The sequence below is a fragment of the Vigna umbellata genome, chromosome 1, assembly GCF_029865625.1.
Source record: "Vigna umbellata cultivar VRB3 chromosome 1, Vumbellata_1.0, whole genome shotgun sequence".
In the NCBI taxonomy this organism is placed as follows: Eukaryota; Viridiplantae; Streptophyta; class Magnoliopsida; order Fabales; family Fabaceae; genus Vigna; species Vigna umbellata.
The window spans coordinates 105,816,672-105,842,110 of record NC_142165.1 but is presented as its reverse complement, the minus strand read 5'-3'; the positions used below and the strand labels follow the sequence as shown (position 1 = coordinate 105,842,110).

The window sequence follows — 25,439 nt, the reverse complement described above, 5'->3', positions numbered from 1 at the left end:
CTATTTTGTTTTATGACCAACAAAAGATTACTCATCTACTACTAAACACACCAGCGGCTACATAGGTAGTAGAACAAAATTTGGTTAATTCCCGCCACAATATTTAAAGACATTCCCTGTTTAGCTAAGACAACAATCGATGCATTTGTCTCTTTCTTTACATCTATGTCTAAATTTACGAACTATAATGTTTCGTATTAGAGTATGACACCGATCATGAACAGAACTTCTTCTTTCACCAATTACTATAAACTAAGACCTCGCAGACATACTTTCACAGTACAACATCGAACTAAATTGCAAGCCAAAGTCGTGAGAAAGCAACCGTTGCTGTAACACTAAATAAATAATTTTGTTGTTAATTTTATTTTATTTTTTTCCTCGCGTGAAATTATGTGTTAGGTTGAAATTAAATTTCATTTATCATACTCGCTACCAAAATTAAAAATTTTAGATATAATAAAGTGTTTGAAGAAGACACATGTGAGGAATCTTTGTGAGATTCGTTTCTTGGAGCTCCTTGAACTCTCTCCCTCGTCTCGATGTCTTCATCTAATATTTCGATCTCTAAATATTCTTTTAGGTACTTTTGTTCATCTTCCAAGTCTTCGTCTATCAAATCATCTTTATACAATGCCAATTTACTAGCATTCCCTTCACAAAAGTTGATTTCAAAAATCATAAGAACGAAGAATTAGATAAAGCAATGATCTTAACTAATTCAACATTATACTTTATACTTAAGAATTAAAATTTATTATATTATATATGTAAACTCAATTCAATCTTATAAAAATAGTGTGTACCGTATGACTGTCTGATTAGTAGTTGATTGGGCTGTCAATTCTTTCATATCCATAATTGGTTCATGAAAATCGAATGATTTCTATCGAAGACAATGATTGATCAATAAGTCAACTAATGAGTGATTGGGATTGCATATTAAACACGTTACAGGTAAAGTATGTTTATCAACTTTTGGACTATGATTAGATCAATGCTAATTGAAAATCTATTTCGAAACCTATAAATACATATTGATAATTAATTTTAATCGTCAAATAATTATTTATTGACTTAAGTATTGAAGTACCTTTTGCACTAACTCCTGCAAAATATAAAGTGTCATAAAAAAAGACTTAAATTATTAAAACAAGTTAAGAGTTTGTTTGAAATTTGACGTTAAACACAATTGACCTCGATTCCATTACCAAAACACTTTACTAAGATTTAATTTAATTTATTAATAAAACATATATTAAACTTCATCGTTAATTAAAAATAACAAACAAAAATAACAGGAATCGTTAAATAATCTAACAAAAATTAATAATAAGAATTAAAAGACAGCGGAAAGGAAAAGTTTCATTCTCCGAATGATATGTTTTAATTTATTTATAATATTAAACATCTGAACAAATAATAGAATAAACTAATCTGTTTTCATTCAAATTTTATTTAGTGAAATATAGATTACAAAGAAGTAAAAGATGATTGAGAAAAAAAATTGACCACCATTTATAGGATAGTTATATTCTTACGCTTCCTTTAAAAGCTATATTTTTATGTATATATTTTTATTTATTTTATTTCATCTAAATATTTTAATCTTTTTATTCTATCATATAGTCACTTGTACTTTTTATTTTCTTCTCTTTCATCCATTTCAATACACCGACAATTAGAGGTACTTTAATGAAAAGTCATTATTGCCTATCTCTCAACAGTATCACTTTTATCATCATTAGTAAATATATGCATTGTCTCTGTCATCATTATATTTCATAAAAAAGATAATTATATTATTTGTTATGTTATTTTGCTTTAGATATTAATTCATTTGAATTAGTTCGATATGAGAACTCAAGTCAAATTAAATAGATTAGATTCAATTTGTTTTTAGTTTAATACGGATTAAATCAATCAAGATTGTTTATTTTTAAACTTAGTTAAGCAAGAATAACATCAATAATAATAAATATCATTCTATATTTTCATTCTTTTGATTGAATACTTTTTACAATCGTACTTTTTTTAATTGTTGTTATTATTTAGTTAGTATAAGTAATTATAACTGAAAGATGCTCTTTGCACAATTTTAAAGAAGATATCATGTGTGAAGTTTGGACAAAATTGATTTGACAAGCATATTTTTTATACATTGATTTGAATTGTAAAAAAAAGTTCAAAAAGTTTGTAAGAAATAATAGTCTTAGGGAGTCGTACGTTGGATACTCTTAAATGCCTAATGAATTGTCTTAAAATGGTCACATCAAAACTTTTAAATTATTAAATAATATATTTACCTAATTCTTAATAAAGGTGTGTAAACATTTCTTATAATTTTTAATAAAAATATTTTTATTATTTGATTGTTGTTTATATTTGTAAATTATAATACTTTATCTCGAGAAATGAGCATATTCAACATAGAAATTCGATAGCATTAGATAATAATTCTAACTTGAATGAGAAAAATTTTAATATTATTATATTAAGTTAATTTATATGTATATATTATGTATGATCTTATTGTGGAATCTTCCACAATAATTTGTAAAAAGGTAAATTTGTAATGTTTTTGCTTTAAAGGAGAGTCATGTCAACAATTGAGCCAGTCATAATGAAAGAGAGATCATCCTTTTATATTAATTTATTTAATAATTTTATTTTCCTTCAATAAATTTGTAAGTTTTATTTTCTAGATAAATCTCTTTTTATTACTAGTTATTAACATTCTAAAGTGATAAGTTACTCATATAAGCTATTTGTTATATGATTACTTAAGAGGTAAGTGGACTAACATTTGTACTCTTAAAGGAAAATAAGTAACATTGTCATTTCCTTTATTTAAGTTATTTTGCATGCTTTATTTCTTTCATATATTTGTTTTCTTATTATTTCGCAACGAAACATACAAAAATATTTTAAGAATATGAAAAAATATTTTTTGTTGATCTTTATGCTGTCTGGATTTCACCACCGATTTGGGTTTCAGCAATTAATAGAAAATACCGGAAAAAAAAAATAGGAGACACAAATTAAGTAGGAAAATACATTGTTTCTATCACTTTGAATATTGTTTTCTTTTACCTAATATAATTAAGTGTATTATTATTTTGATACCCAACAAAATTTTTTTAAATACAAAAGTTAATTTTTTAATGACCAAAATACTTTTAAAAATGAATTGTTAAACTTGTGCAAATGTTTAAAAAAACATTTTCCAATAATTAAAAGAAATGTGTTGTTATACTTAGCTGTTGACATGATTATATATCAGACAACTATCATTATTTAAAAAAAAAAAAGCTAATAAATGACAAAGAGCGCTAAAAAATCTATAAGGAAACGTAAGAAAAAGAAATTTGTTAAAAATTAAAAATAAAATTACATATATTACTGTCACTTAAGTAATATTGCAAAATTATTTACAAATATACTTTCCCTTAATTGTCTCTCTTAGCTATCTTCAATTTGACACTGCTCCCATACCAAAATAACAAAATTGTAAATCCCATTTTTTTTCTACTTTTCACCCTTCCTCGTCTTAAAAAAATCTATTATTATTCTTTCAGTCACTCTCCTTATCTTTCTCAAAAATTATAGATTCAAGAAAAAGAATATAAGTGAGAGAGATATTGGAAGAAAAGATACAAAACTAGAGACAGACAAAGAATATAAATTTTAAGAATTAAAAAAATATGAAAGAAAGAGATAGTTGAGATAAGATAATTAAAAGAGATTAAATTAATTTTCACAATTAAGATAGAACAACAAAATTAGTTAATTGATTAATAAGACGTACCATTTAAAATAAAAAGATTTTGAGATCAAAGTGATTCGCAAGTGAAAAGATTTAAATAATTTGTTATTCGTGTAGAAATAAATTCTTCAGTGTAATGGGGAAGAATAAAAAGAAAAGTTAGGACCAATGATTATAGTGGTAAGTCATTATCATCCAAATCAGATTCGTATATTATTTGATTCCTAAAAAAAGTTGACTACATATTCCACCATCTACACCTACCAATTATAAAACAATTGGATTTCATTCTCTACAACATCTCATTCATTCATGCTGCCAAAAATAAATAAAATAGATGCTACATAATCTTCAAATAAATGCTTACAATAATAAAATAAATCTTCTCTAAAACATTCTTTAATCTGGTGAAAATAAACAATTTGGAAATTTTCATGGAGTTTGTGTGAATATAAATCATCCAATTTGAGGACCTCGAAATTTCAGAACAAAGGAAGACTAAAACTTCTCAATCACCACACTTTTTTCTTCTCTGGAATCCACGTGCCCTTTTTGGCTTTATTTCAATTGTCGACATCGTCATTTTTTATTAGAGTGGTTGCAAGCTTTTAATTTTAAGAAAGAGACTTGAGTTATAACATGTTTAAACGACAAAAATATCTAAAAAATCGTACACCAAAAAGAGATTATACTTTAGCTATGAAGAGGTTTTCTATGCATGCAGTGAATTCACATGTGTTAAACAATTTCCTTTATTAACATGATTATAATTGCTCTAAATTAGAGAAAAAAAAGGGTAAAAGGTAGAGTTCTGAAAGAAAGAAAGGAAAAATAATAGAAATACTCAGACATTGAACATGTTTTAGTGCTTGCACTTACTGCTTTCATTTGAGTTGTCATCTGTGATGTTGATGACGTTTTTGAGGAAGTTATGATAGTTCTTTTAATTCTTTGTGATTTGAAGGACGTTGGATTTGGATTTCTTGGTGTAATGATCAAAATCCATAATAGATATCTTTGAAATATATAAAAAAAAAGTTTTAGATTAAAAAGGAATAACATAAATTGTACTATAAAGTAATGTTAAACTGTAGATATTTTCTATAACACATACAAAGCATGGTTTATTAAAGTAAATGTATTTGCTCGAAAAGACTCACCAAATAAGAACAAATATACAAATGAAGATAAAATAAGGGTCATTCGAGATGGTTGAGAAAAATAAAAAACTAATAGCAGACATAGAATGCTAATCCAAAGGAAAAGAGAGGACCCCTCAAATTGAATTTTTAATTTATAATATATAGTATATTTAATAGAGATTTTCTAGATTACAAAGAAAGATTTCTTCTAGGAGAAACACTCAATTACTTTTAACTTCAAATATGTTAACCAGATTTATGTGGACTAATTTAGGGACCTCTTGGTTTCACGGAAACCCACCAAATGGAAAATGGCTTGATTGTTATTGATACTACAATGGCCAGAACACTCTGCAAAGATGTAAACACTTTTTTTTTCTTTCGCTTTGGGTACAGAGAATATAAATAAGAAACTACAAGATTACATCCAACGAAATCAAATGATAATCAATGATTCCTGGTACTAAAAACCCAGCTTGCATATAATACAAAAACTTCAAACTCTAACCTTCTGATATGGTGTGGCTGACCACGGAGCCAATTCACCTGAAATTTCTCTCTTCCTTTGCTTCAAGGGCATCAACTTCCTCATTGGAAAGCAGGTCCACAATAGGTTCATATACGTCCCACTCCTTTCTTTTCCTGTTTGCATTCAAGAAAAAATGCTTCAAACTTGTCAACTTCTCATTGAATTTCATATGCAAGACTATATATATATATACACACACCCACACAAACATATCTATTCCTGGCGCAAATAACCGTTGAATGCCTTATGTGATGAGTCGCTAAGTTTAAAATCACAAAATTAGTTACAAAGTGGTTTTAGTTGGAAGGGCAATGACTTTAAGCTTTAAATAGTAGGTAGGATACAAGGGAAAATATTTGGACTGTAAGCTGAGAATTGGGCATTGCTCTGCCGAAGAAAAAGAAACCCCTTTGTGATGGGAGAACCCTAGCCTAAAGGAATAGGAGTTATTGGATTGGTGTCATCTGATTAGCAGAAAGTGAGGCATTGAAGTACTGAACCATTCTGCAAAATACAGATCAAAATGCCGACATGGCAATAAGTGGTAAGCTTAGTTGTCCATGTCATAATTTAAATTTTAGGATTTACATTTTTAATAATGAACTAAAACACACACGAACAATCAACAAAGGCATTCCATTTATCTATCAAGCTCCAAATTGTCTTCATCTCAGCCAGGAAATCTGTTTAATAAAGAAAAAAGAAACAACGGTAGATTTCAATCTCACTTCTTTTTCTATTCCACCGTCATTTCCAAACTTTTTCTCTTTTTACTGATATTTTAATCTTTCTCTTGTTCTAAATGCACAAGCCACAAACAAATATGTCAATAGCCATACTATGCCACTAGTTTCTGAGCCTACTTCTGAGCCTCCTTAAATTTCAGCAGAAATAGAGGGTTCGAATTTATGACGGACTTACCGTACTACACTAGATTTCGGACCAAATAACTTCACCAAGTCCACTGCTACGGCACCTCCTTTACTGTCATAAGATCATTGACGAGAAAAAAGACATGACTTGGGAAATACATATTGACTTAGAATTGTAATAAAATTGCCCTTATCACGCAGCAAAAACTTGACACAAGTGTATGATAAAAAACCTGATCGGAGTATATTCAGCCCCTCGACGACCCTTCTTGCTCATTCTGCTTTCTCTTGCTGAGACCACACTTTGAATTGCAATCTAAATATGGAAACATAACGACTGTGGTAACCGGACCATATATAATTCCTGAAAATGATACATCAATAAACCAATAGAACTTACTTCGTAAAGTTGCTCTCTGATAGCAAAGGCAATAGCTGGCTGCAAAGCAGAAGAAGCATTATACAGTTTAGCGTGTTTCAATTTTCAAGAATGTCTGTGTGCTTGTGCATTTTGAAAAGAAGGCAAGAAAGAAAAAGAAAATTCCCATGATTAAAACAAGAAAACAGTTCCTACATTACAAAAAATTGTTTCTTTACTATAACATAATTTTGCCTATGTAACAAAATTCTATTATACTCCCAAGGTCTCTATCAAATTATTTTAACTCATTACTAATGAAAATTGGATACACTTACTCCAACCTCAGGATCTTCAATGCCCATGTCCTTGCAGAAGATTCTAGCAAACTCTTCAGGGTCACTCTCAAAGTTGTTCAAGTCCTAGAATTCAATCATTTTAGACACAAAACCGAAATAAACCTAAACAAGCACGGTAATGTTACACCACAACACCTGTGCTGTTCTCCAACCTTACCCATAAAAACTGGTCCTTCACAAGCGTATGATTAACACGAAGATCGAGCTGCAAAACAGAAATAACGTTTTGTTAAAATGCAAAGCAAACACTGAATGAAACAAGAGAAACACAAAATGGCAACAAAGAGAGACCTTGATCGGAACAATCTTCTCCCCAGCATACATATCCTGGCCTTCATAGGATCTAAACTCCAAGAGCTGTGACTGATAGCACAAGATAACATAAAGAAGGCTAAATGCACAATAATAATAATAATAAAGATTTAACTGCTAATTTGAAAACTATGAGTTCATTTGGATGAAACTTCTCTATAAGCATTTCTTGAAGAAAAAAAATAAAAAGAAACAAATTAATTTATCTATAAGTTAGGAATCAAACTTTAAAGAGGTTAATAGGAGATAACTTCTATAAATTAACTTATTTATAAACTAATTATACCTTATGGAAAAACAAATTTCATGCTTCTTTCTTACTTTTTTCTTATAGAAATTTTCACAAAAGAAAGACTTCAAACAGATCATATGTCTATATAATTTCACGCCTTAGTCTCTATACTTAAAAATTACAATATTTAATCCCTAATTTTAAATACATTTTAGTCCTGCCGTTCAAAATCGAAGAACCAGTAGGGTGTCTTATAGGAACCAAAATGAGTTAAAAAAAGAAGTGCATGTGATGGTCTAAAACAAGTAGTTTGTCTAAAACATTGTAAAAGAGAAATTAAACCTAATATAAAGAAAAGCATACAAAAATGGAGATGTGTGTACTTGAATAGATTGAGCAATTTGTGTAACAAAGGCGGGAGGGAGCTTCAAGTCTTTAACAGTCCTTTTTGCAAAGACCACAACCTCGGAGTCGGGATCTACAGTGTCGGAATTCAATCAACGCAAATGAAAAAACAAGAACGGCTAGATGATCAGGTTTTGTTTGAAATTACCAGAAGGGTTCCAAGTGAATGCGTCTTTGTATCTTTGTCCTTCGATTTCGATATCCAATCGAATGGGAACCAAGTTCTCTGCAGTTGGCCTGTGCATTAATCATTCATTACGCATTACAAAAACCAACAAAATCAATCAGTTTCAATTTTTAAACTTACATTCTGAACTTTACAGGGTTTCGGTAGAAACCCGGAATCGGGGTTTTCATGCTCTCCCAATACGAATGGACGATTACGACGCCGTTTTCATGCAAAAGGTTCACAAACTAACTTCTGCGTCCCCCGAAACAAAATCAATCAATCAATATACTAGAAAAATATCTTCTTCCCACACTTACTTACCACTATGCAGTTTCTGTGTCTAATTTTTATTTTTCTTTTTTCAGTTTTTACAAACTTCGGTTTTCGTTTGGGCTCGGACCTAGGCCCAGTATCTGACTCCTGCGTGAAACCCACTCCTTTTTTGCCATATCTGAATAATCTAAATAAATAAATAGTATGTAAAATTAGTTTCTTCCTAAAATTTAATGATATTAAGTATTTATATTTTTATATTTTTTAATTAAATATTAATTAATTTTTTAGTTTAGTGATACGTCATTTTAGTTATTTTTCTTTACTTCTTAAATTATGTAATATGTCATTAATATAATAATAATAATATATTTATATAATATAAACTAATAAATAAATTATATTATTCACATTTATGTGTTGGATAATTATAATTGATGAAATAACAATAAATTACTTGATGAAATAAATAAATAAATAATAAAATCTCAATTACAAAATTATATTTTTTTAAAATATTTAATAATTAGAAAATTATTAAGAAATAAATTAGAATATTTAAATTTATAAAAAAAGTAAAACTTAATTATATATATATATATATATATATATATATATATATACACACACACACACACATATATTTAATACACTTAAAAATTAATAAAAATAAATTAAAATTATTTAAATTTATAAGAAAATCATGATAAGATTAATTAGGAGCCAATCCAATTTCAAGGACAGCTTATTACCAAAAATTCAATGAAATCATTGATGGGTCCATTTCATAGGAAAGAATTAGCATTGAATTCATTAGAAAACAAAACAAAATAATATATACAAATTGAAGCATCAAATTTTTTACTTTATATATATATATATATATGTATGTATATGTATTTGTATTGTATTTTTTGTTTATATATTAGTATTTTGTTATGATACAAGTTTTAAATTTATCAAGTTATATTAAATATATGTAATATATTTTATACTTTTTCATTATAGACATAATCAATCAATATTTTGATCTTAAATTTAGTGTTTGAACGAGATTAATTACCGGATTTAAGATTTATTACATACAATCCAATAATTAAAATATCTTTTTTAAGAAAAGAAACATAATATATATACGTGTGTGTATATATATATATATATATATATATATATATATATATATATATATATATATATATATATATATATATATATATATATATGGTTTGCTAGTATATGTTAGCTTTTTCTTTAGTCGGTATATTTTAGTAAAGTGTAAAAAAAAAACAAGAAATCTTTAAATTTTTATTTATTTTTCATTTCTCTTTCAACTCTCTTACTCAAACTTTCTGTCTGGCATCCCTACACTAGCTTCAACTGAAAAAATTAGAAACACTCACCTAACTCTAATTCACCTTTCTCACTTGTTTAGTTTCTCTCTCATCCCCATCCTCTCTCTCACACACATAACAACTCGTGATACCGTAATTTGTTACTCTTGCTCTGTTCATTCATTTGTTTTCCACTTTAATAACAAAATAATTGATAATGTTAATGTTGATTTGTTTTGGAGGACTATGTTATATATTTTTCCTTCTAATTGTTATCAAAATTTGTAAAAGACTAAAGTCTACAATAATTTCAATAATTTGACAACTAAAAAAAGACAAGAAACCCCCACAAAAAGACGTTAGCATCAACTCATAATAATTGCAAAACATTTAGTTTCTTAATACCAATTTTGATAAAATCATATAAATGAAAGGAGTATAAGTTAAAGTATAAAATCATATAAATGAAAGGAGTATAAGTTAAAGTATTAGCATGATGGTAACAAATTTATTAAGTTTAAATTCTAATTAGAAATCTAGTGCGTTTTGTTTTCTTAATTTCACTTCACTTATGCAGCAAATGATAAATCAGAATGATAACATCATGTTTATATTGACCAAACAAGTTGGAGATATGAATTGTTTAAAATAAACTTACATGATGTGATTTACTTTGGAAAGTAATTTTCTAGTCCAACTGAGAGCTAACACGTTCATTATGACTAGTTTACTGGTTAATTTTTATTAGTTGGTATATCAATGTAGTTCTTCTTGAAAATTACTCAATATTCTGCAATCTGCTAAAATATAGAAGACGTGTAATTTGTTAAAATATTTTTATTCATTTTACAAATATGAAAGGAAAATATGCTTATCAATATGAAACATTCAAAAGGAAACGATTAGTGGTCTCTTTTCTGAATAAGGGAACATAGTCAACAACAACAATTTTCTTTGTTCATAACTCTCTTCAATAATTTGTTCGTGTTAAATCATTTAGTACGATGTGCAAGAGTTTCATTTTTTGTTGTGTTTTGTCATTGGTTAAGTTTCATTTTTTGTTGTATTTTGTCATTGGTTATATGCAAGAAGGTGAAAAGTATATTCCGAAATATTGTTTTTAGCGGAAAATGTTTTTAGAATTATTTTTAAGAGCTGACTTCAAAAAATCATTTTCTTTTTCTAGACAATGACTTACTCCTTTCGGAATCTCATTTCCACATAATGGTCTTTCTCTTCTAGAAAATACTTTCAGATAATTTAATAGTCAAAATATCAAATCTTTCTGAAGATAAATTACTAATTGTAAAATTTAAAAACGAAATTTAATAACAATCAGAAAGAAAAATATATAACACAATCCTCCAATCAAAAATCAACATCAACGTCATCAATTATTTTGTTATTAAAGCAGAAAACAAATGAACGAACAGAGAAAAAAGAAACAAATTGCAGTGTTGCGTGTTACTGTGTATGGGTGAAAGAGAGGATGGAGATAAGAAAGCAACAAATTGGATAAGTGAGGAAGATGAATTAGGGTTAGGTGTGTTTTTTTTTTTTTTTTTCAATTGGAACTATTGTAGGGATGACACAAAGAAGGTTAGGTGAGAGAGATGAAAAAGAAATGGTTGAGAGGAATGAATAAGAGTATAGGGGTTTCTTGTTTTTTTTTTAATTTTGAGAATAAAAATTATTCAAATACTCATAACTTTAAAACTTAAAATTTATAATATATGAGGATATTTTTGTTTTTAATTTACATCATTATATAGTACACCTTTTACAATTATCTTTAATGTTTTTTTATCCATTTATTGTTTAATAAAATTGTTATACTTTTAACCTCCTTTTATTGTGATAAATCATTTGTTTTTATAAATAAAAATATTTTTTGATAAAATTATGTAACTACATAAGTATTCTTTCAAATTTTAACCTTTACTACTTAAACTAATTAAGATAAATTAAAAAAAAAAACCTGTATTGTTTAAATATTTTTTTTAAAAAAAAGATACATTTCTACTCAATGTTATAATAATAAATTTTTTTATTAAAATCGATTTTCAAAAAATTCTTAAGTAATATATTATATTTTTTAATGTAGGTCTTTTTTCAAAAATGTTCTTTTTTTATTTTTCATTTTTAAATTTCAAGATAATACTTAATTCTAATTATATATCTAATTTATTTAATATGAAGAGAAGAAAAATAGATACGATAATATGGAGAGAAAAAACAATGACAAGTAAAGATAAATTGAAATAAGAAAATGGAAATGGTATAATAGCTAATTCCTAAGGATCACAAATGTATTGGAACTTGTTTTAACAAAGTATCAATCTTCAATGTTTTAAATTGAGTGTGCAAATAAGATGAATATATATATATATATATATATATATATATATATATATATATATATATATATATATATTTATTTTGTATCTTTTCCAGTCCTTATTTGATTCGTTTTAAAACATTATTAATTTAGTAGGAAATATAAAAAATTAATTATATTAATTTTATTCCTATTAAATATCTTCATAGAGATGAGATGAATATTTATACATGTGATGAAAAATTAAACCTATACCTGTACCATTGTCATCTTACTAACTTCCATAAAATTGTACTAAAAGTAAAAAAATTAAATATTTTGTTTGAGTGAGTGAAAACAATTTAAAGACTGTAACAAGGGATAGAACTAGAAATAAAGTAAAATAAAATAAATGGTGAAGTAAATTCCTTAAAATTCACATGTTACAAGACCAATGAGAATGTTTGAAATGCTTAAAAAACTACGACAAATTCTCTATAAGAAAATGTATAAAGACTTTTTTTAATTTAATTTCTAATTTATACATTAACTAATTCAAATTTATACAAATTTCATTTTGCTATGATTATTCTTATTCAAATAGAGAGCAGTTAATGTATGTCTGTGACCCAACAAGAAAACCTTCATGTATATTAATTCAGTGTTACAGTGAATACTGTTTTACTAAAGTGCATATGAATTAAGTGGGATAAGGTATATTGAAAAAATGACTTACATGGATGATGCATATGCATAAGAAAGTGTGGGTGGTTTATGGTATTGAAAGTTGATGACAGTAATTCAGTTCCTAAATGGGTTAATGTGTTTGGGGGTTGTGATGGAGTTGAGAGATGAAAACGAAGAGGAATGAATGATTGTGGAGATGAAATATCATTGTCAGTAGGTGAATGTTTGATGAACAATCAAAATGAGTACACTTCTCTGGCAGACAGGTGTTTGAATGTGGATTGTTTAATTCATGGTTAGAATCTTCCTCAAATCATGACAATGAAAGCAAAACCACTGTTCTTGACACGAGGGGTGTGGACACCATTAGCATCATTACGTTGTACCCAACAAAGCCAAACACATCAAAGCAGAGACACCAGAAAAAAGGTCCATGTAGGGAAACTAGGAAAATCATACCTGCTTTTTATGCTTCCACTATTAGCTTTGACACATTTTAAGCAACACACGCTTTTCAGTATTTCGTATTTCAACTTCAAGGTAAATTTCACACAACGAAGCTGCAATACACCAAATCACCACCAAAATAATTTACCTACTTCCAAACCAACCTTCAAATTCTCCAAGCTCATCATGCATTATGGGTAAGAAGATTAAAGGCTGAAACAATAGGTCCAACCCAAAATCAGACCACTCTACCTTTCTATGCACTGAATTGACTATTAGGTAAGAAGAGCTATACATCTATATATTTTTGGTGTATAAAGCTATTAGATATGCCAATCACGGGATCCATTCTTTTTGGTGAAATATTTCAACGCCTTTCACCCACCTATAATTAATTAACTAGATCTACAACAAAAATTTATCAACAACGAAAATTGAGAAGGAGCTTGTGCTGTGTTGTGTTGTGAGGGGTTCTATACTTTACTAAACTAGCTAGCATCTGTCAGCTCTCGTGATCTTCAACCTCTTCACACTGTTCAAGAACATCCTGCATTAATTATCAGATACAAAAAAGGGTCAAACAAAATACACTGTAAAACGGAGCTGATGGCAAGATTCAAGACTTGAGTTTTTGAGACAAATATGCATATATCACTTACTCCCAAGGTACATCTCCGACCATCATCCAGTCCCCTTCTTGATCCTCGTAAGTTAGCACGTGAAAATTCCCAGAACTGAGTGGTTGAGAGTTTGGACCTGAAAAAACAAAATTGATCTCTAAATATGACGGTCCAAAAGAAGGTGCAGAAGGAAATGATTTTGAGGGTTTCAAATGCTCACACAGAATGGTGGTCCTAAACATATGGCCCAGAGTTTTCACCAGTCCGTCATAGCCATAATGTGCCATCAGATTTAATTTTCTTCCGATGGGGATGCCTTCCATGTAGACTTTCACAAATAAAGATGGTTTTTGGCTGAGATAGCTTTGTTTCCCCACAAGGGTGCTCCTCAATATGGACTTAATCGGTGGCCAGTTGAAATTTTCCTCCCTGAAATAACAGATTAACGTGTTAATGCAATTAATCGTACATGCATCACCATATCCAACACAAACAATAGGACGAAGAAGATCAAGAAACAGAAAAGAATCCAAGGTTAGCATTGGTATGGAGAAGATAGAAGTGTATTTGTTTACCTTGGTGTTGAATTGAAAGGTGATTCGGATTGAGACAAAGGAGATATGCTAAGACCAAGTCTGAGGTCAGTGCTCAAATCAGTTCTGTTTCTGCAGACACTAGATGAAGGGGAGGAAGAGGGTGGTGGAGTGGTAGAAGGGTGGTTGTTGCTATCAATGGAAGAAGACGAAGATGATGATGACTGGGTATGAGGAGCATCGATTTGCTCTAATGTTCCCATATCTTCCAATGAGTGAAACTGATCAAGACTGAAAAGAAAAGCCGCCACCTTAGGGTCCTTATATATATATACACACACACACACACACCAACAACAGAAGCTACTTTAAACCAAAAAGAAAGAAAAAGAAAGAGAGAGAAAGAGAGAGTGATAAGCAAAAAGAAAAGCCAAGTCAGACATTGAGCAGAGTCTCTTTGGTTTTGATTTGCCCTGAAGGTGGGCGACATGTCCACAAGGCCTAAGTTACACGGTCTTTAATTAATTACTTGTTTTGAAGTTTTGGTTGGTTGGAACCAACAAAACTTGTTTATTTTAATCAGCTCTTAATGATATTCCACCCCTCTTCTTGTTTATTATAGTTTTGGAAGCTTATAATTTTATTTTAATCAACTCTGCCTTCCACGGAAGATGTCTTCACATCATTATGGGAGGACATCAGGTTTACTATTATTAAACTGGAAAAAAGGTGAATGGTTTGCCTCTATGGTCATGCACACCTTATCATTAATAAAATAACAAACAATTTCTGCTTCGATACATCTTGTCTTTTCAACACCAATATACTAATGTGTGTGTGTATATATATTATAATAGTCCATTGAAGAATTTAGTGGGTTTTGATGTTTAGCTAAGGATTCTCTAAAATATTGGAGCAGAGAAGATTGTTTTATTTGGTGAGTGGGAGGTTTATGATTTAGATGGTGAAAAGTTTTGAATTTGTACCGTTGATCTGATGAAAATCTGAAAAAGAAATCCAGTTTGAAGGGTTGTGAGAAAAGGACATTTGAATAGAAAGAGGTGAATTTTGGATGTATCCTTGTTTGTTAATAGGGTTGTGCTAAATATAACTAAAGTTGAAGCAAGGTGATGGCAGTGCATAAGTGTTGGAAGAGAATGATGGAGACAATGTAGAAGGGCCATTGAATTAAGAACCCCATAGCAACAGCCCAAGGCATTAGAAGTAGAAAAGAATTAAATTGACAGCTTGATCCACAGCATCAGCAACCCCATATAGGCAACTTCAGTAACTATGATGTTCAGCCATATGTAGTAAACTGGAACGCATTAATTGTAGCTAAACATTGCTGTGCATTTCAAACGTTGGACACCAGTACAAGAGTTGTCATTCTTCTTCACAGGTTACTCCACAGTTACTTGTTCGCTTTCAGCATCACTTGTTTTTGCCTTTCAATCCTCTTTCTCTTCTTTTCTCTTTTTTTTCTTACACTTCCTGCAACAGGACTTAGCTCAATTTGGAAAATATGGCCACAACTCCCATACTCACACCATAACCCAACACTAATAATAATAATAAAATTCATTTTTCTATTAACATGATATTATATGGCTTAAATTATAATTTTCCTCTCGTGTAATCTACTATTTTAGTTCGTTACAAAAGGCTAAAACATAATTATAATAATAAGTAATTTTGGTGAATGTAATTAATCTTTATCCTTAATTTTTAATATTATATTTAACGATTATGAATGTTAATTTAAGAGTTTATATCTTAATGTGAGTTCGGTCGTTTTATTCAAAACTCGTGTATTACTAAGTGTTCGCATCAAAAGTACAAAAACACAAAATTAAGTTCTTGTAGAATTTTGATCTTCTCTAAACCGTCATTCTTGATTCTTGAAGTTAACCAAATGATTATTTAATATATAATTTTTCTAGGTATTTAAGAAGATTTTATAAATTTGATTTCAAAATTATAGCTTTTTTTAGAATGATTCATTATTAAAAAGAGTATATGGACGTGATATATTCATCCGTATAAAGGTTTAATATCACTTTAAATTTAATATCGACAGTCTCTTTTTAAAAGTGGATTTCTTTTATATTACTATATTAAGTAAAATTATGTATTCATTACAAATCAATATTCTAATAGGTATTCTTTTTTTCAAAGGATGATTTATTAGAAAAAATCGATGGATCTTTTTAAGAGAGGATGTAATGGAAAAAAAATTACATATACGTGATGTGAACAATTAATATTATTTTTAATCTTTAAGACAATAAATCTTTTTTATTCAAATTTTTCATTTCTTTCTGAAGATTTAAATTCATCCTTGAATTCCAAAACAAAAAATATATGCTTAGATTAAAAGAATCTTTGCTTTCCTTTCTGCAATTAAAACTTTACTTCATAAATTATCCTTTTACTACAATAACAAATTGAAAATGTTATTCAAAGAGTTGTAAGCTAAATGTTGATCTCATTTATCATGTGTATTTTCTTGGTCAATGCTGGATGTCGATCCTCGGTTTCATTTCTTAATCAATTCGAAAATTTTTGCTGAACAGATTACATGCCTTAAATTATCTTCATATTACAATAATAATGAAAAAATGTTTAAAAATCATTTTGTTGTTAGCTGCATATTCAAATTGGACCAAAAGGAATTAATTTCTTAAGCTTCTTTGTTTTTATAAAAAGCCTTGGTCAAACCAAAACCATGTTAAAAAATAGTATAAAACTATAACAGTTGTGTAAATTAGGTGACTCATTTTTCGTGCGTATTTTCTTGCCAAAGGCAGGAATAAACTATCATCGTTTATTACATTAGGGTATTTTTTGGTGTCATAATAATATTTCTATTTTGATTAGTACTACAAGTCAATAATGGTGTATGAATTTGAATCTCTCTTTACAAGTTAAAAGCATGATTAAATAACGAAAAATAAAAGGGTCAATTTAACTTAAAATTGAAAAGAAAAAGTATATTTTTTTATATGATAAAAGAAGAAATAAAAAAATTGCAGCATAATAACATTATAAAATGTTTTATCCTTATATTTTATGAAAATAATGTAAAACATCTCTTAAAAAAATTTAAAAGATTATATATTTTAATTTAGTGTGGTTTGTTTGTCATATAAAAAATATTTTATGTATTGTTTATTGAAAATGATGTTTATATAGATTTTTATAGATATAAGAAGTAAATATTACATAATTTATTTTAGGAATAAAATAAAAGTTTTTATGATAAATTTAAAATGAAAAAAAGATTTAATCTTAATAATAAGAGCTTATTATTAAATAGAGTGAAGGTGTGGAGTGGGAGTATGAGGATGAAAGATGGAATAAAGAGAAAGAAAAGAAATGGTGAGACAAAGAAACATGATTTAAAGTTGCAGTCTCCTCTTTGGAATTTGCAGACTAGACACACTTAATTCTCTCTGTTACATGTTTCTTCGTTTTCTGCCTTTAATTATCATTATTCCAATTGGTAAAAAACTATAGACTTCCACCCTTTCACCTTTTTTCCTTTTCAACACACATATTAACAAAAATAAAACCAAATGGACCATGCAACCCCTTAATCAACCTTCACAATTGCATCATAAATATAGTTTAATCGGAAAAAATAAAACATAACAATTATTATTACACCTCTTTAGAGGCTCTCCTTAAGGACGTGGCAATCTAAATACGGTTCTACCAAACAAGCCCCACGGAGCCATTTATGTTTCCATCAACAAACCTTAATTGATCCGACAAATTTTGCCACGTGGCCATCTTATGATGACTCATCCCACTAACCTCTTTTTTATTCAATACAATACAGGGGGACCAGCATAGGCACTTCAATTTTATCTTTTTATATTTTTTTAATGTATAAAAGTTAGCAATAAAAAATATTCACATCCCCTGTTTTTCCTTTACCCAACTCACACAATTAACTAACAGTGATGTTTTACCTAATCAATTCATACTTGACTATCATCAAGTTACTGTAATTCTGTGGGTTGTTTTGCGGTTTTAGTTTTGGTATCAATAATGAAAACCATTTTTTATTAAAAAAAATATTATTCCATTCTCAAACAGATAATATTAGATCGAATTAATAAAATTACTAGCTAATAATATTGCTTTTGTTAACCAACTAATATGTTTATCTACCTTTTAATTTTATCGATGTTTAACTTAAAGTTTATATATATATATATATATATATATATATATATATATATATATATATATATATATATATATATATATATTGGGTATTAGGTATTAAGTTCTTTTTTCGTACGAAGAGAAGACTTAAAAACTGAGAAGTTCGTGTCTCCTTTAATTGAGTGGAAAGGAGGCTGGAAAGTAAGAAAGAAAAAAAATAGAGTTAGAATTTACTTAAAATCCTAACACATTGAAAGAAAGAAAAAAAATATGTTCATATTCTTTACTATATTAATTGTTTGTTTATAATTATAATGTGATTCATTTTTGTAAGAATTCAACTTTCTATTCTAGATTTAAAGATATTAATGTGAGATATTATTAAATACATTATGTTTTAGATGTTAAGTTATTGGAATTGAAAAAAGTTTATATATATGACAATGGTGTTGATATAATGATTAAAACATATTGGATATTGGACTTTCTTCCTATGTGGAAAAAAAACGCAAAAATTGAGAAGTTCATCTCTCATTTAACAAAGTGAAGCTTGAAAGTAAACGATAGACACAAAAAGTAAAGTTAGAATCAACTTAGAATCCTAAAACATTGAAAGAGAGGAAGAAGGAAAAATCTATTCACAATTTTCACTAAGTTGCTACTATAAAAATTGAAACTTCCAATTTATTCCCTCTTGGATCATGTTGAAAATTTGACAAGTTTGAAGCATTATGTTTTTCATTTTGACTATTCAGATCATTGATACGAGGTTTGAATTGAAAGAAATTCAGTTTGCATTATAACTATGTATTTATAGGTTTTCTTTATATTCCTTTTATTTATTTGTAAACTTATTTTGTTGTTTGACTAAGTGTTACACTACTTTATACAATTGAGAAAAACTCATTTGTAGTCTTTTATTGATCATTGTGAAACTATTTTTTTAGTTTGGATGACTCATTATTTTTATCTTTATGGATTTTCCATATTAAAAATCTGAATATCTTTTATTTGTGATTTTGAGAATTTATTATTGTTATTCTTTTATAGTTATTCCTCGTAAATTCTTACAATTCAACACATTTTCTAAAAATTTAGTTGTGTTGTCTTTTTTCCATCTATTAGAGAAAAAAATTATTTAACACCAATCCATTTAATCTACTATATAAAATGATAACAAAAATAAACTTTTGTATTTGTAAAGAAAAAGAGTAAAAAATAATAATAAATAAACATAAAACTTTTATTGATGTGAAAATATTATTGTCCGGAAAGTTTTATATACAAAGAGAGAACGGATTACAAGGTTGTTTGATTATAATTTTTAAAATTTTTTAAAGTTATATTTGAATATTTTTGTTGTTGTTTTGGATTATTTAAGAGTGAAATTTCAAGTTTTGAAAAACTATTTTTATTAAAATAAGATATATTTTTTATGCAACATGTGATCAAATTTTGGAAAGAAAGTGCATAAATAAATATTTGACAATTAATATATGAATGGATAAAAGAATTGAATTTGGTTTTGTCTAAACAATAATGTAAAAGTCTCTGTTATAGTTAAACAAATATATATACCATGTACTGCCAAACATGTAAAGTTAAGTATAGTAAACTTTGTAAATACGTATACAATTTTCACTGAAAGTGGATAGCCTTGTAGGTTGCTCGATCGTATTATATACAAGATAAAAAAATCAACTACATTATCGAAGTAAGAATGAAATTCTGTAAAAAAAGTTAATCTTTTATTTATTTATTATGTAAATAAAAAGTGAGTAATGATTATCAGTATATAAGTTATCAACTACGGACCAAAAATGAATATTAAATTTTTTATATGTATAGATTGTGGATAGAATATAGGACCAGTATTATTATACCATATACTCAGACCCTGAGTATTCTAATACCTAAAATGTACTGTTCAATAATCATTGATATATTTCGAACAGTAAGCTATTTATAATATAAAACAACTCTTAATTATTATCTCTTATATTCACAAAAATACTGAACTTAGATTTATTTATAGAAACCTTGGCCATTATTTATTTCATTTAAATTTAATAAGAAATCTATTATTATTCTAGTAAAAGTAATTATGTAATATTTAATTAGTTAGTTTCCTCAATTATAAATATTGTATTACATCAATAATCTTACTACAAATGTTAGGTTAATCAAATAATAATACATGAAATTTGTTTTTTAATAGAAGAACTGTTTCTTAATTATCATGTATATCTTTTGACTTTGATAATAATTAGTACTATAGTTAAGGTTACGATTTTAATTTTTGAAAAAATAATTACTAAGATAGAAATTGTTTGTGATTAAAGAAAGTAGACTTCTTTCATATACTTTATTCACGTGTAGAATGAGTGTAATACATTATTGTGTGAGAGGAAAATAAGTTCACTCACGCTATTTTTAGATTTGTAGATAATAAACTAATCATTTTACATAAATATTAGATATTAAAACCAAGTTTAATCTAAGTATGCTACTTTGGTGGTTCAAAATTATTGATCAAAGTACGTTATTGTTACCAATAATACCTATTAAAAGATGTGTAATTTTTTTTAAAGTTTTAATTTCTTATCATAAAATAACAACAATCAAATATATTTTTATAATACAAATAATTTTTCCTATTTTTTTAAATTTTTTACTAAATAATCATTGTTTTTGTTGTATTTTTCATTTTTCATTTTTTTTACTATTTTTCCACGTTTGAGAAACAATTTTTTAACTGTAAAAGGAAAAATTGGAACTGAAAAAAACAAGTAATAACATATTTTTGACATTATAAAATTAAAATAGTATGGGAACATAGCAAAATAATTATTGTTTTGAAAGGAAGAATGTAATTGATCAATTATTGTTAATATGTCGGCTGAAAAATCGACGGTTGAAAACAGTTAAACAAATACGTTTGAGAGTTAAAACGATGTACCCAAAAATTCAGGAGTTGTTTATTGATTTGATCAAAAAGTGAAAAGAAAAGGTAAGAAAATTAAATCATGTATACTTTCTCATGTTAGTTATATATCATAAGATGGAGATTAATTCAAAAAGAAACTCACAGTTTTTTATGACTTTTTAAATTGGATTATGATTTACTTCTTTCAACGCAGTATTACCCTAAATCATAGTCAGAGTAATCTAAATTATTTCATTGTTGACGACAAACTAATTATGTGAGAGATTTATGATGACAAAGAATATGGAATCTTATGAACACCTCCAAAAGTATGTATGCCATAAAAGTATTATGTTGTATAAGATAAAGAAAATCAATTACATTCTCACGAATAAGAATGAAATTTTGAAATAAAATTTTATTCTTTAATTAATTTATTAACTTTGTACGTAAATAAGATGTGAATATATAGTTACTTATATTTTATCACAGACGGAGACGAAGATTAAATCACCAAACCAGAATAGGTATTATTTAGTAATCATGGATGCATTACAAGATACAGATCAATTATATTATAAAATAACTTTTAATATCTCTTCATATGTTCATCTTAGATATACTTATAAAAAAGCTTAATCATTATTTATTCAAATTCTCAATTATTACAAAGAATAAAACGAAGAAGTGTAAAAATACTCTACTTTCTCATTTCTCATTTCTATCCAAAGTAAGACTTAGACTCCTAATTGAAATCCTAATATTTACATAGCTTAAGGTGAGATTAATTGTAAAAAGATAGAATGAAAACACATATAAACATATGAATGTGACGTCTAAAAAAGTGATATTGAAATGAAAGAAAAATGTAATAGATTTATGATTAGGTGTATGTAGGCGTGTTGAAGTGGTTAGCCATAGTGATTATTTAAGCAGAAAAAGAAAGGTATGAGGCAGCGATGATTAGGGAAAGAGGAAAAGAAGGTGCAGAAGAAGTTAAGGGGGACACAAAATTTGAAGCTTGGAAGCAACAAATAGTCTTCCATCTCATTTGGGCAAGTTTTGATACCTTGGAATCTCTACACAACTTTTTCTTAATTCAATTTCCCAATTCTTATCTCAAAAGCCAGAACTTGAGCCCAACTTTAACAAACATGCAATCAAATACTCTCTCTCTCTCTCAATATATAAAACCATGTGCCTAGCCATGTGCCAACCTCATTTCCCTCCAATCACCATTTTTCACTAACATCAAAACTTCAACCCTCTTTCAGGGAAACTTAATTCTTCATTACATAACACAAACATATATAACCTTTGATTTCGCCAATTCTGTGTTAGGTAGGCATAGCTAGAGCTAGAGAGAATAACGCTTTGTTCTTTCATTTTTCACTTTCCCCTTTTGCTCCTTTTTCATTACACCTATGGAAGATGGCACTATGATGAGAATGTTTGTATCTGCTTACTGTTGCGTATTTCTATGGCATGAATTTGGAGTACTTTTCTTCTGCCACACCATAATTGCATACGAAATAGCAAGAAGGGGAAATGAGGGAGCAAAATTATTCCTCAAGAAAGGAGCGAAAGAGAGATAGTGAGATTTAAGATTCGGTTTGTTAAAAACAAGGGTAAAAGAAAGGGTTGTTCCCCCCAATGTTGCTTTTGTTCGACATCTCCCTCTTTTCTTTGATGCTGTATATAGTATTGTTTATTTCATCATTTTTTTGTCACATACCACTTTGTGTGTGGCTTAAGCATGTACATTTCATCTCCCCCTTTCTTCTCTTTACTTTCAAAAGTCACATACAAAACCACAATCGTTGCACCTTTGTGTTTGCCCTAAACACCAACCTACTTAACATCTAATTTCATTCTTCCCCTTAATCACCAACATGTCCTTTATTTCCATATCAAACTTCGCACTTTTCCAAACCCAATAAACTTATCTTGTTTAACCCGTTAGGATACGAACAAAGTTTCACATTGATTAAAATAAGAGATTAACATATAGTGAGAGTTCAAAAGTAAATACTTCACTTTCCTGTTCTCACCTCTATGCTATGTTTCTTTTGGAAAATTAAACATTTGATTGAACCCATATGTTAGCTTGTTTGGGAATGAAGTTATGAATTTGAAGGAATTGGTTTTGTAGAGCTGTCAAAATGGGCTATCCGACCCGACCCGGCCCGGTCCACCATGGGTTGGTCACTTAGTGAGTCAACCCAACCCGGCTCATTTATTAGCGAGCCAGAAAAATTCAAATCCAGCCCGACCCACCACAGATTGGTGGATAAACGAGCTGTCTCACTGGTTCACTTAATTACAACTTTTTTTAAAATAAAAAAAATTACAAACTTTCTATAATTTAAATCTAAACAAAATTCGCTCCCAACACGGATGTTTAATTAATTTTAAAAATAAAGAACTTAAATAATTTTTTCAAGCAAAAACAAAATAATAAATATTTTTTTATAAAATTAAAATTAAAGTTTAATAAAATAAAATTAAGTAGGTGGGTTGGTGGGTCAACCCGGCCCATCACGGGTTCAATCCGCATGAGCCAGATTAAAATCTGACCCGCATAAAAAAATATAATTTTTTCAAACCCAACCCGGCTCAAATCCGTGATGGGTCAGGTTGGCCCGCAGATTGTGATCCATTTTGACAGCTATAGGTTTTGGTGTGTCTGAGTTAATGTCAAAAGATTTCATTGTCGACAGTGATTTCAGCTAACTGATCTTTTTGTAAACACTATGATTTAAAAAGTGATCACCACATCTAAAAGTAATTGCCTACTTATTAATTGTAGAACTGTGCACTTCATTTTCCTTACAGCCGTTGTGCTTTATTACTATAATTTAATTGTCTTGTTCTTATCCTCGCAGGACAATTAGCAATTCCATTTGCATTTTGATCGTGGGAGGAATAGACATTTTCCCTTTGTCATGTCCCTTTCAAAACAAAAAGCAGTACCATTCTCATCTACGCTTTTTTTATATCTTCCTACACCTACACTATAAACGAAATTGAAATTCATTTTTATATACATTTTGATCTTAAATTTTAAAAATAAATAGATATATTCAAAGACATTTTTTTTTCAGTAATATTAAACCACGTAACAAAGAGAATTAAATTTCGGTTATTAAGCAATAGACTATTCACAAACATGGTAGAAAAAAGAGAAAAATTCCAGGAGTGATATGCTCCTTGGAATGAGAAAGATTCTTGTAACCCTCCAGAGGGTATTAGAGACTCGTGTGGGATTCACATTTCAATTATTTCTTTATATGATTTTTTAACAGAATAATGTTATATGATAAAATGTATGAAAACCTAATTGAATGAATGTAATTTTAAACCAATTTCTAACGACAAACTTTCACCCTCCAATTAATTATTATTTTTATTTTAAATATATATAAAAATAACGTCTAAAATAAGGGTGTTAAAAATGTAAGAAAATTACACTTGTGTCATTGGGCTAGCCAACAGATTGCTAGCAAATCCAATACAAGCTAAACGGGCGACCCACATGGCCCAGTTCATATGCGTGTTAACCAACGGAAGATATTGGATAAATTTCTTTGAACTTAAAACAAATATTTTTAAAATAATTACTTATTTAAGCCATAGAAAAAAAACACTTATTAAAATAAAAAATACTTATTCTTGAAATAAACATTTCTTTAAAAAGCTAAATGCAAACTAACCCATTCAGTAACAATTTATTATATAAATGAAAAAGAAAACCCATATCCCAACATGTATAATGAAAACCAGCACAGCGACACACTAGAAGGCAAATACGGAATGAAATAAATACGAAAATTAGCAAATTTGAAAACCTCTAAAATTTGCTTTTCTATCCTTTTATTATCCTAAAACAAAATAAAAAGAAATAGCAATAAGATTTAAACATATGCATAATTCGTGAGACTTAGGAGTCTACTTAGTGAAGTTTAAAAACAATGCCAGAGAGAGA

General features: G+C 28.1%; 2 protein-coding genes across 4 annotated transcripts; both read right to left on the bottom strand.

The window, feature by feature from the left end:
• Positions 1-5,213: 5,213 nt before the first annotated feature.
• BSH (transcription regulatory protein SNF5, putative (BSH)) lies at positions 5,214-8,470 on the bottom strand. Of its 3 annotated transcripts, none has more exons than XM_088105372.1 (10): positions 8,283-8,468; positions 8,124-8,212; positions 7,954-8,048; positions 7,318-7,389; positions 7,184-7,231; positions 7,012-7,089; positions 6,710-6,748; positions 6,543-6,625; positions 6,359-6,421; positions 5,214-5,550 (listed from the first exon to the last, which is right to left on the bottom strand). In XM_088105372.1, the coding sequence occupies exons 1-10, from the start codon at positions 8,330-8,332 to the stop codon at positions 5,451-5,453; spliced, it is 717 nt and encodes a 238-aa protein (XP_087961498.1). In that variant the 5' UTR covers positions 8,333-8,468; the 3' UTR covers positions 5,214-5,450. The 3 variants fall into 3 exon arrangements, with proteins under 3 accessions (XP_087961498.1, XP_047170150.1, XP_087961499.1); XM_047314194.2 differs by having other exon boundaries at positions 7,006-7,089; positions 8,283-8,467; XM_088105373.1 differs by lacking the exon at positions 5,214-5,550 and adding an exon at positions 5,563-5,941 and having other exon boundaries at positions 7,006-7,089; positions 8,283-8,470.
• A 5,033-nt stretch (positions 8,471-13,503) lies between these two features.
• On the bottom strand, positions 13,504-14,832 carry IAA31 (indole-3-acetic acid inducible 31). The gene is made up of 4 exons (XM_047314158.2): positions 14,395-14,832; positions 14,040-14,248; positions 13,859-13,955; positions 13,504-13,746 (listed from the first exon to the last, which is right to left on the bottom strand). The coding sequence occupies exons 1-4, from the start codon at positions 14,613-14,615 to the stop codon at positions 13,692-13,694; spliced, it is 582 nt and encodes a 193-aa protein (XP_047170114.2). The 5' UTR covers positions 14,616-14,832; the 3' UTR covers positions 13,504-13,691.
• Positions 14,833-25,439: the final 10,607 nt, after the last annotated feature.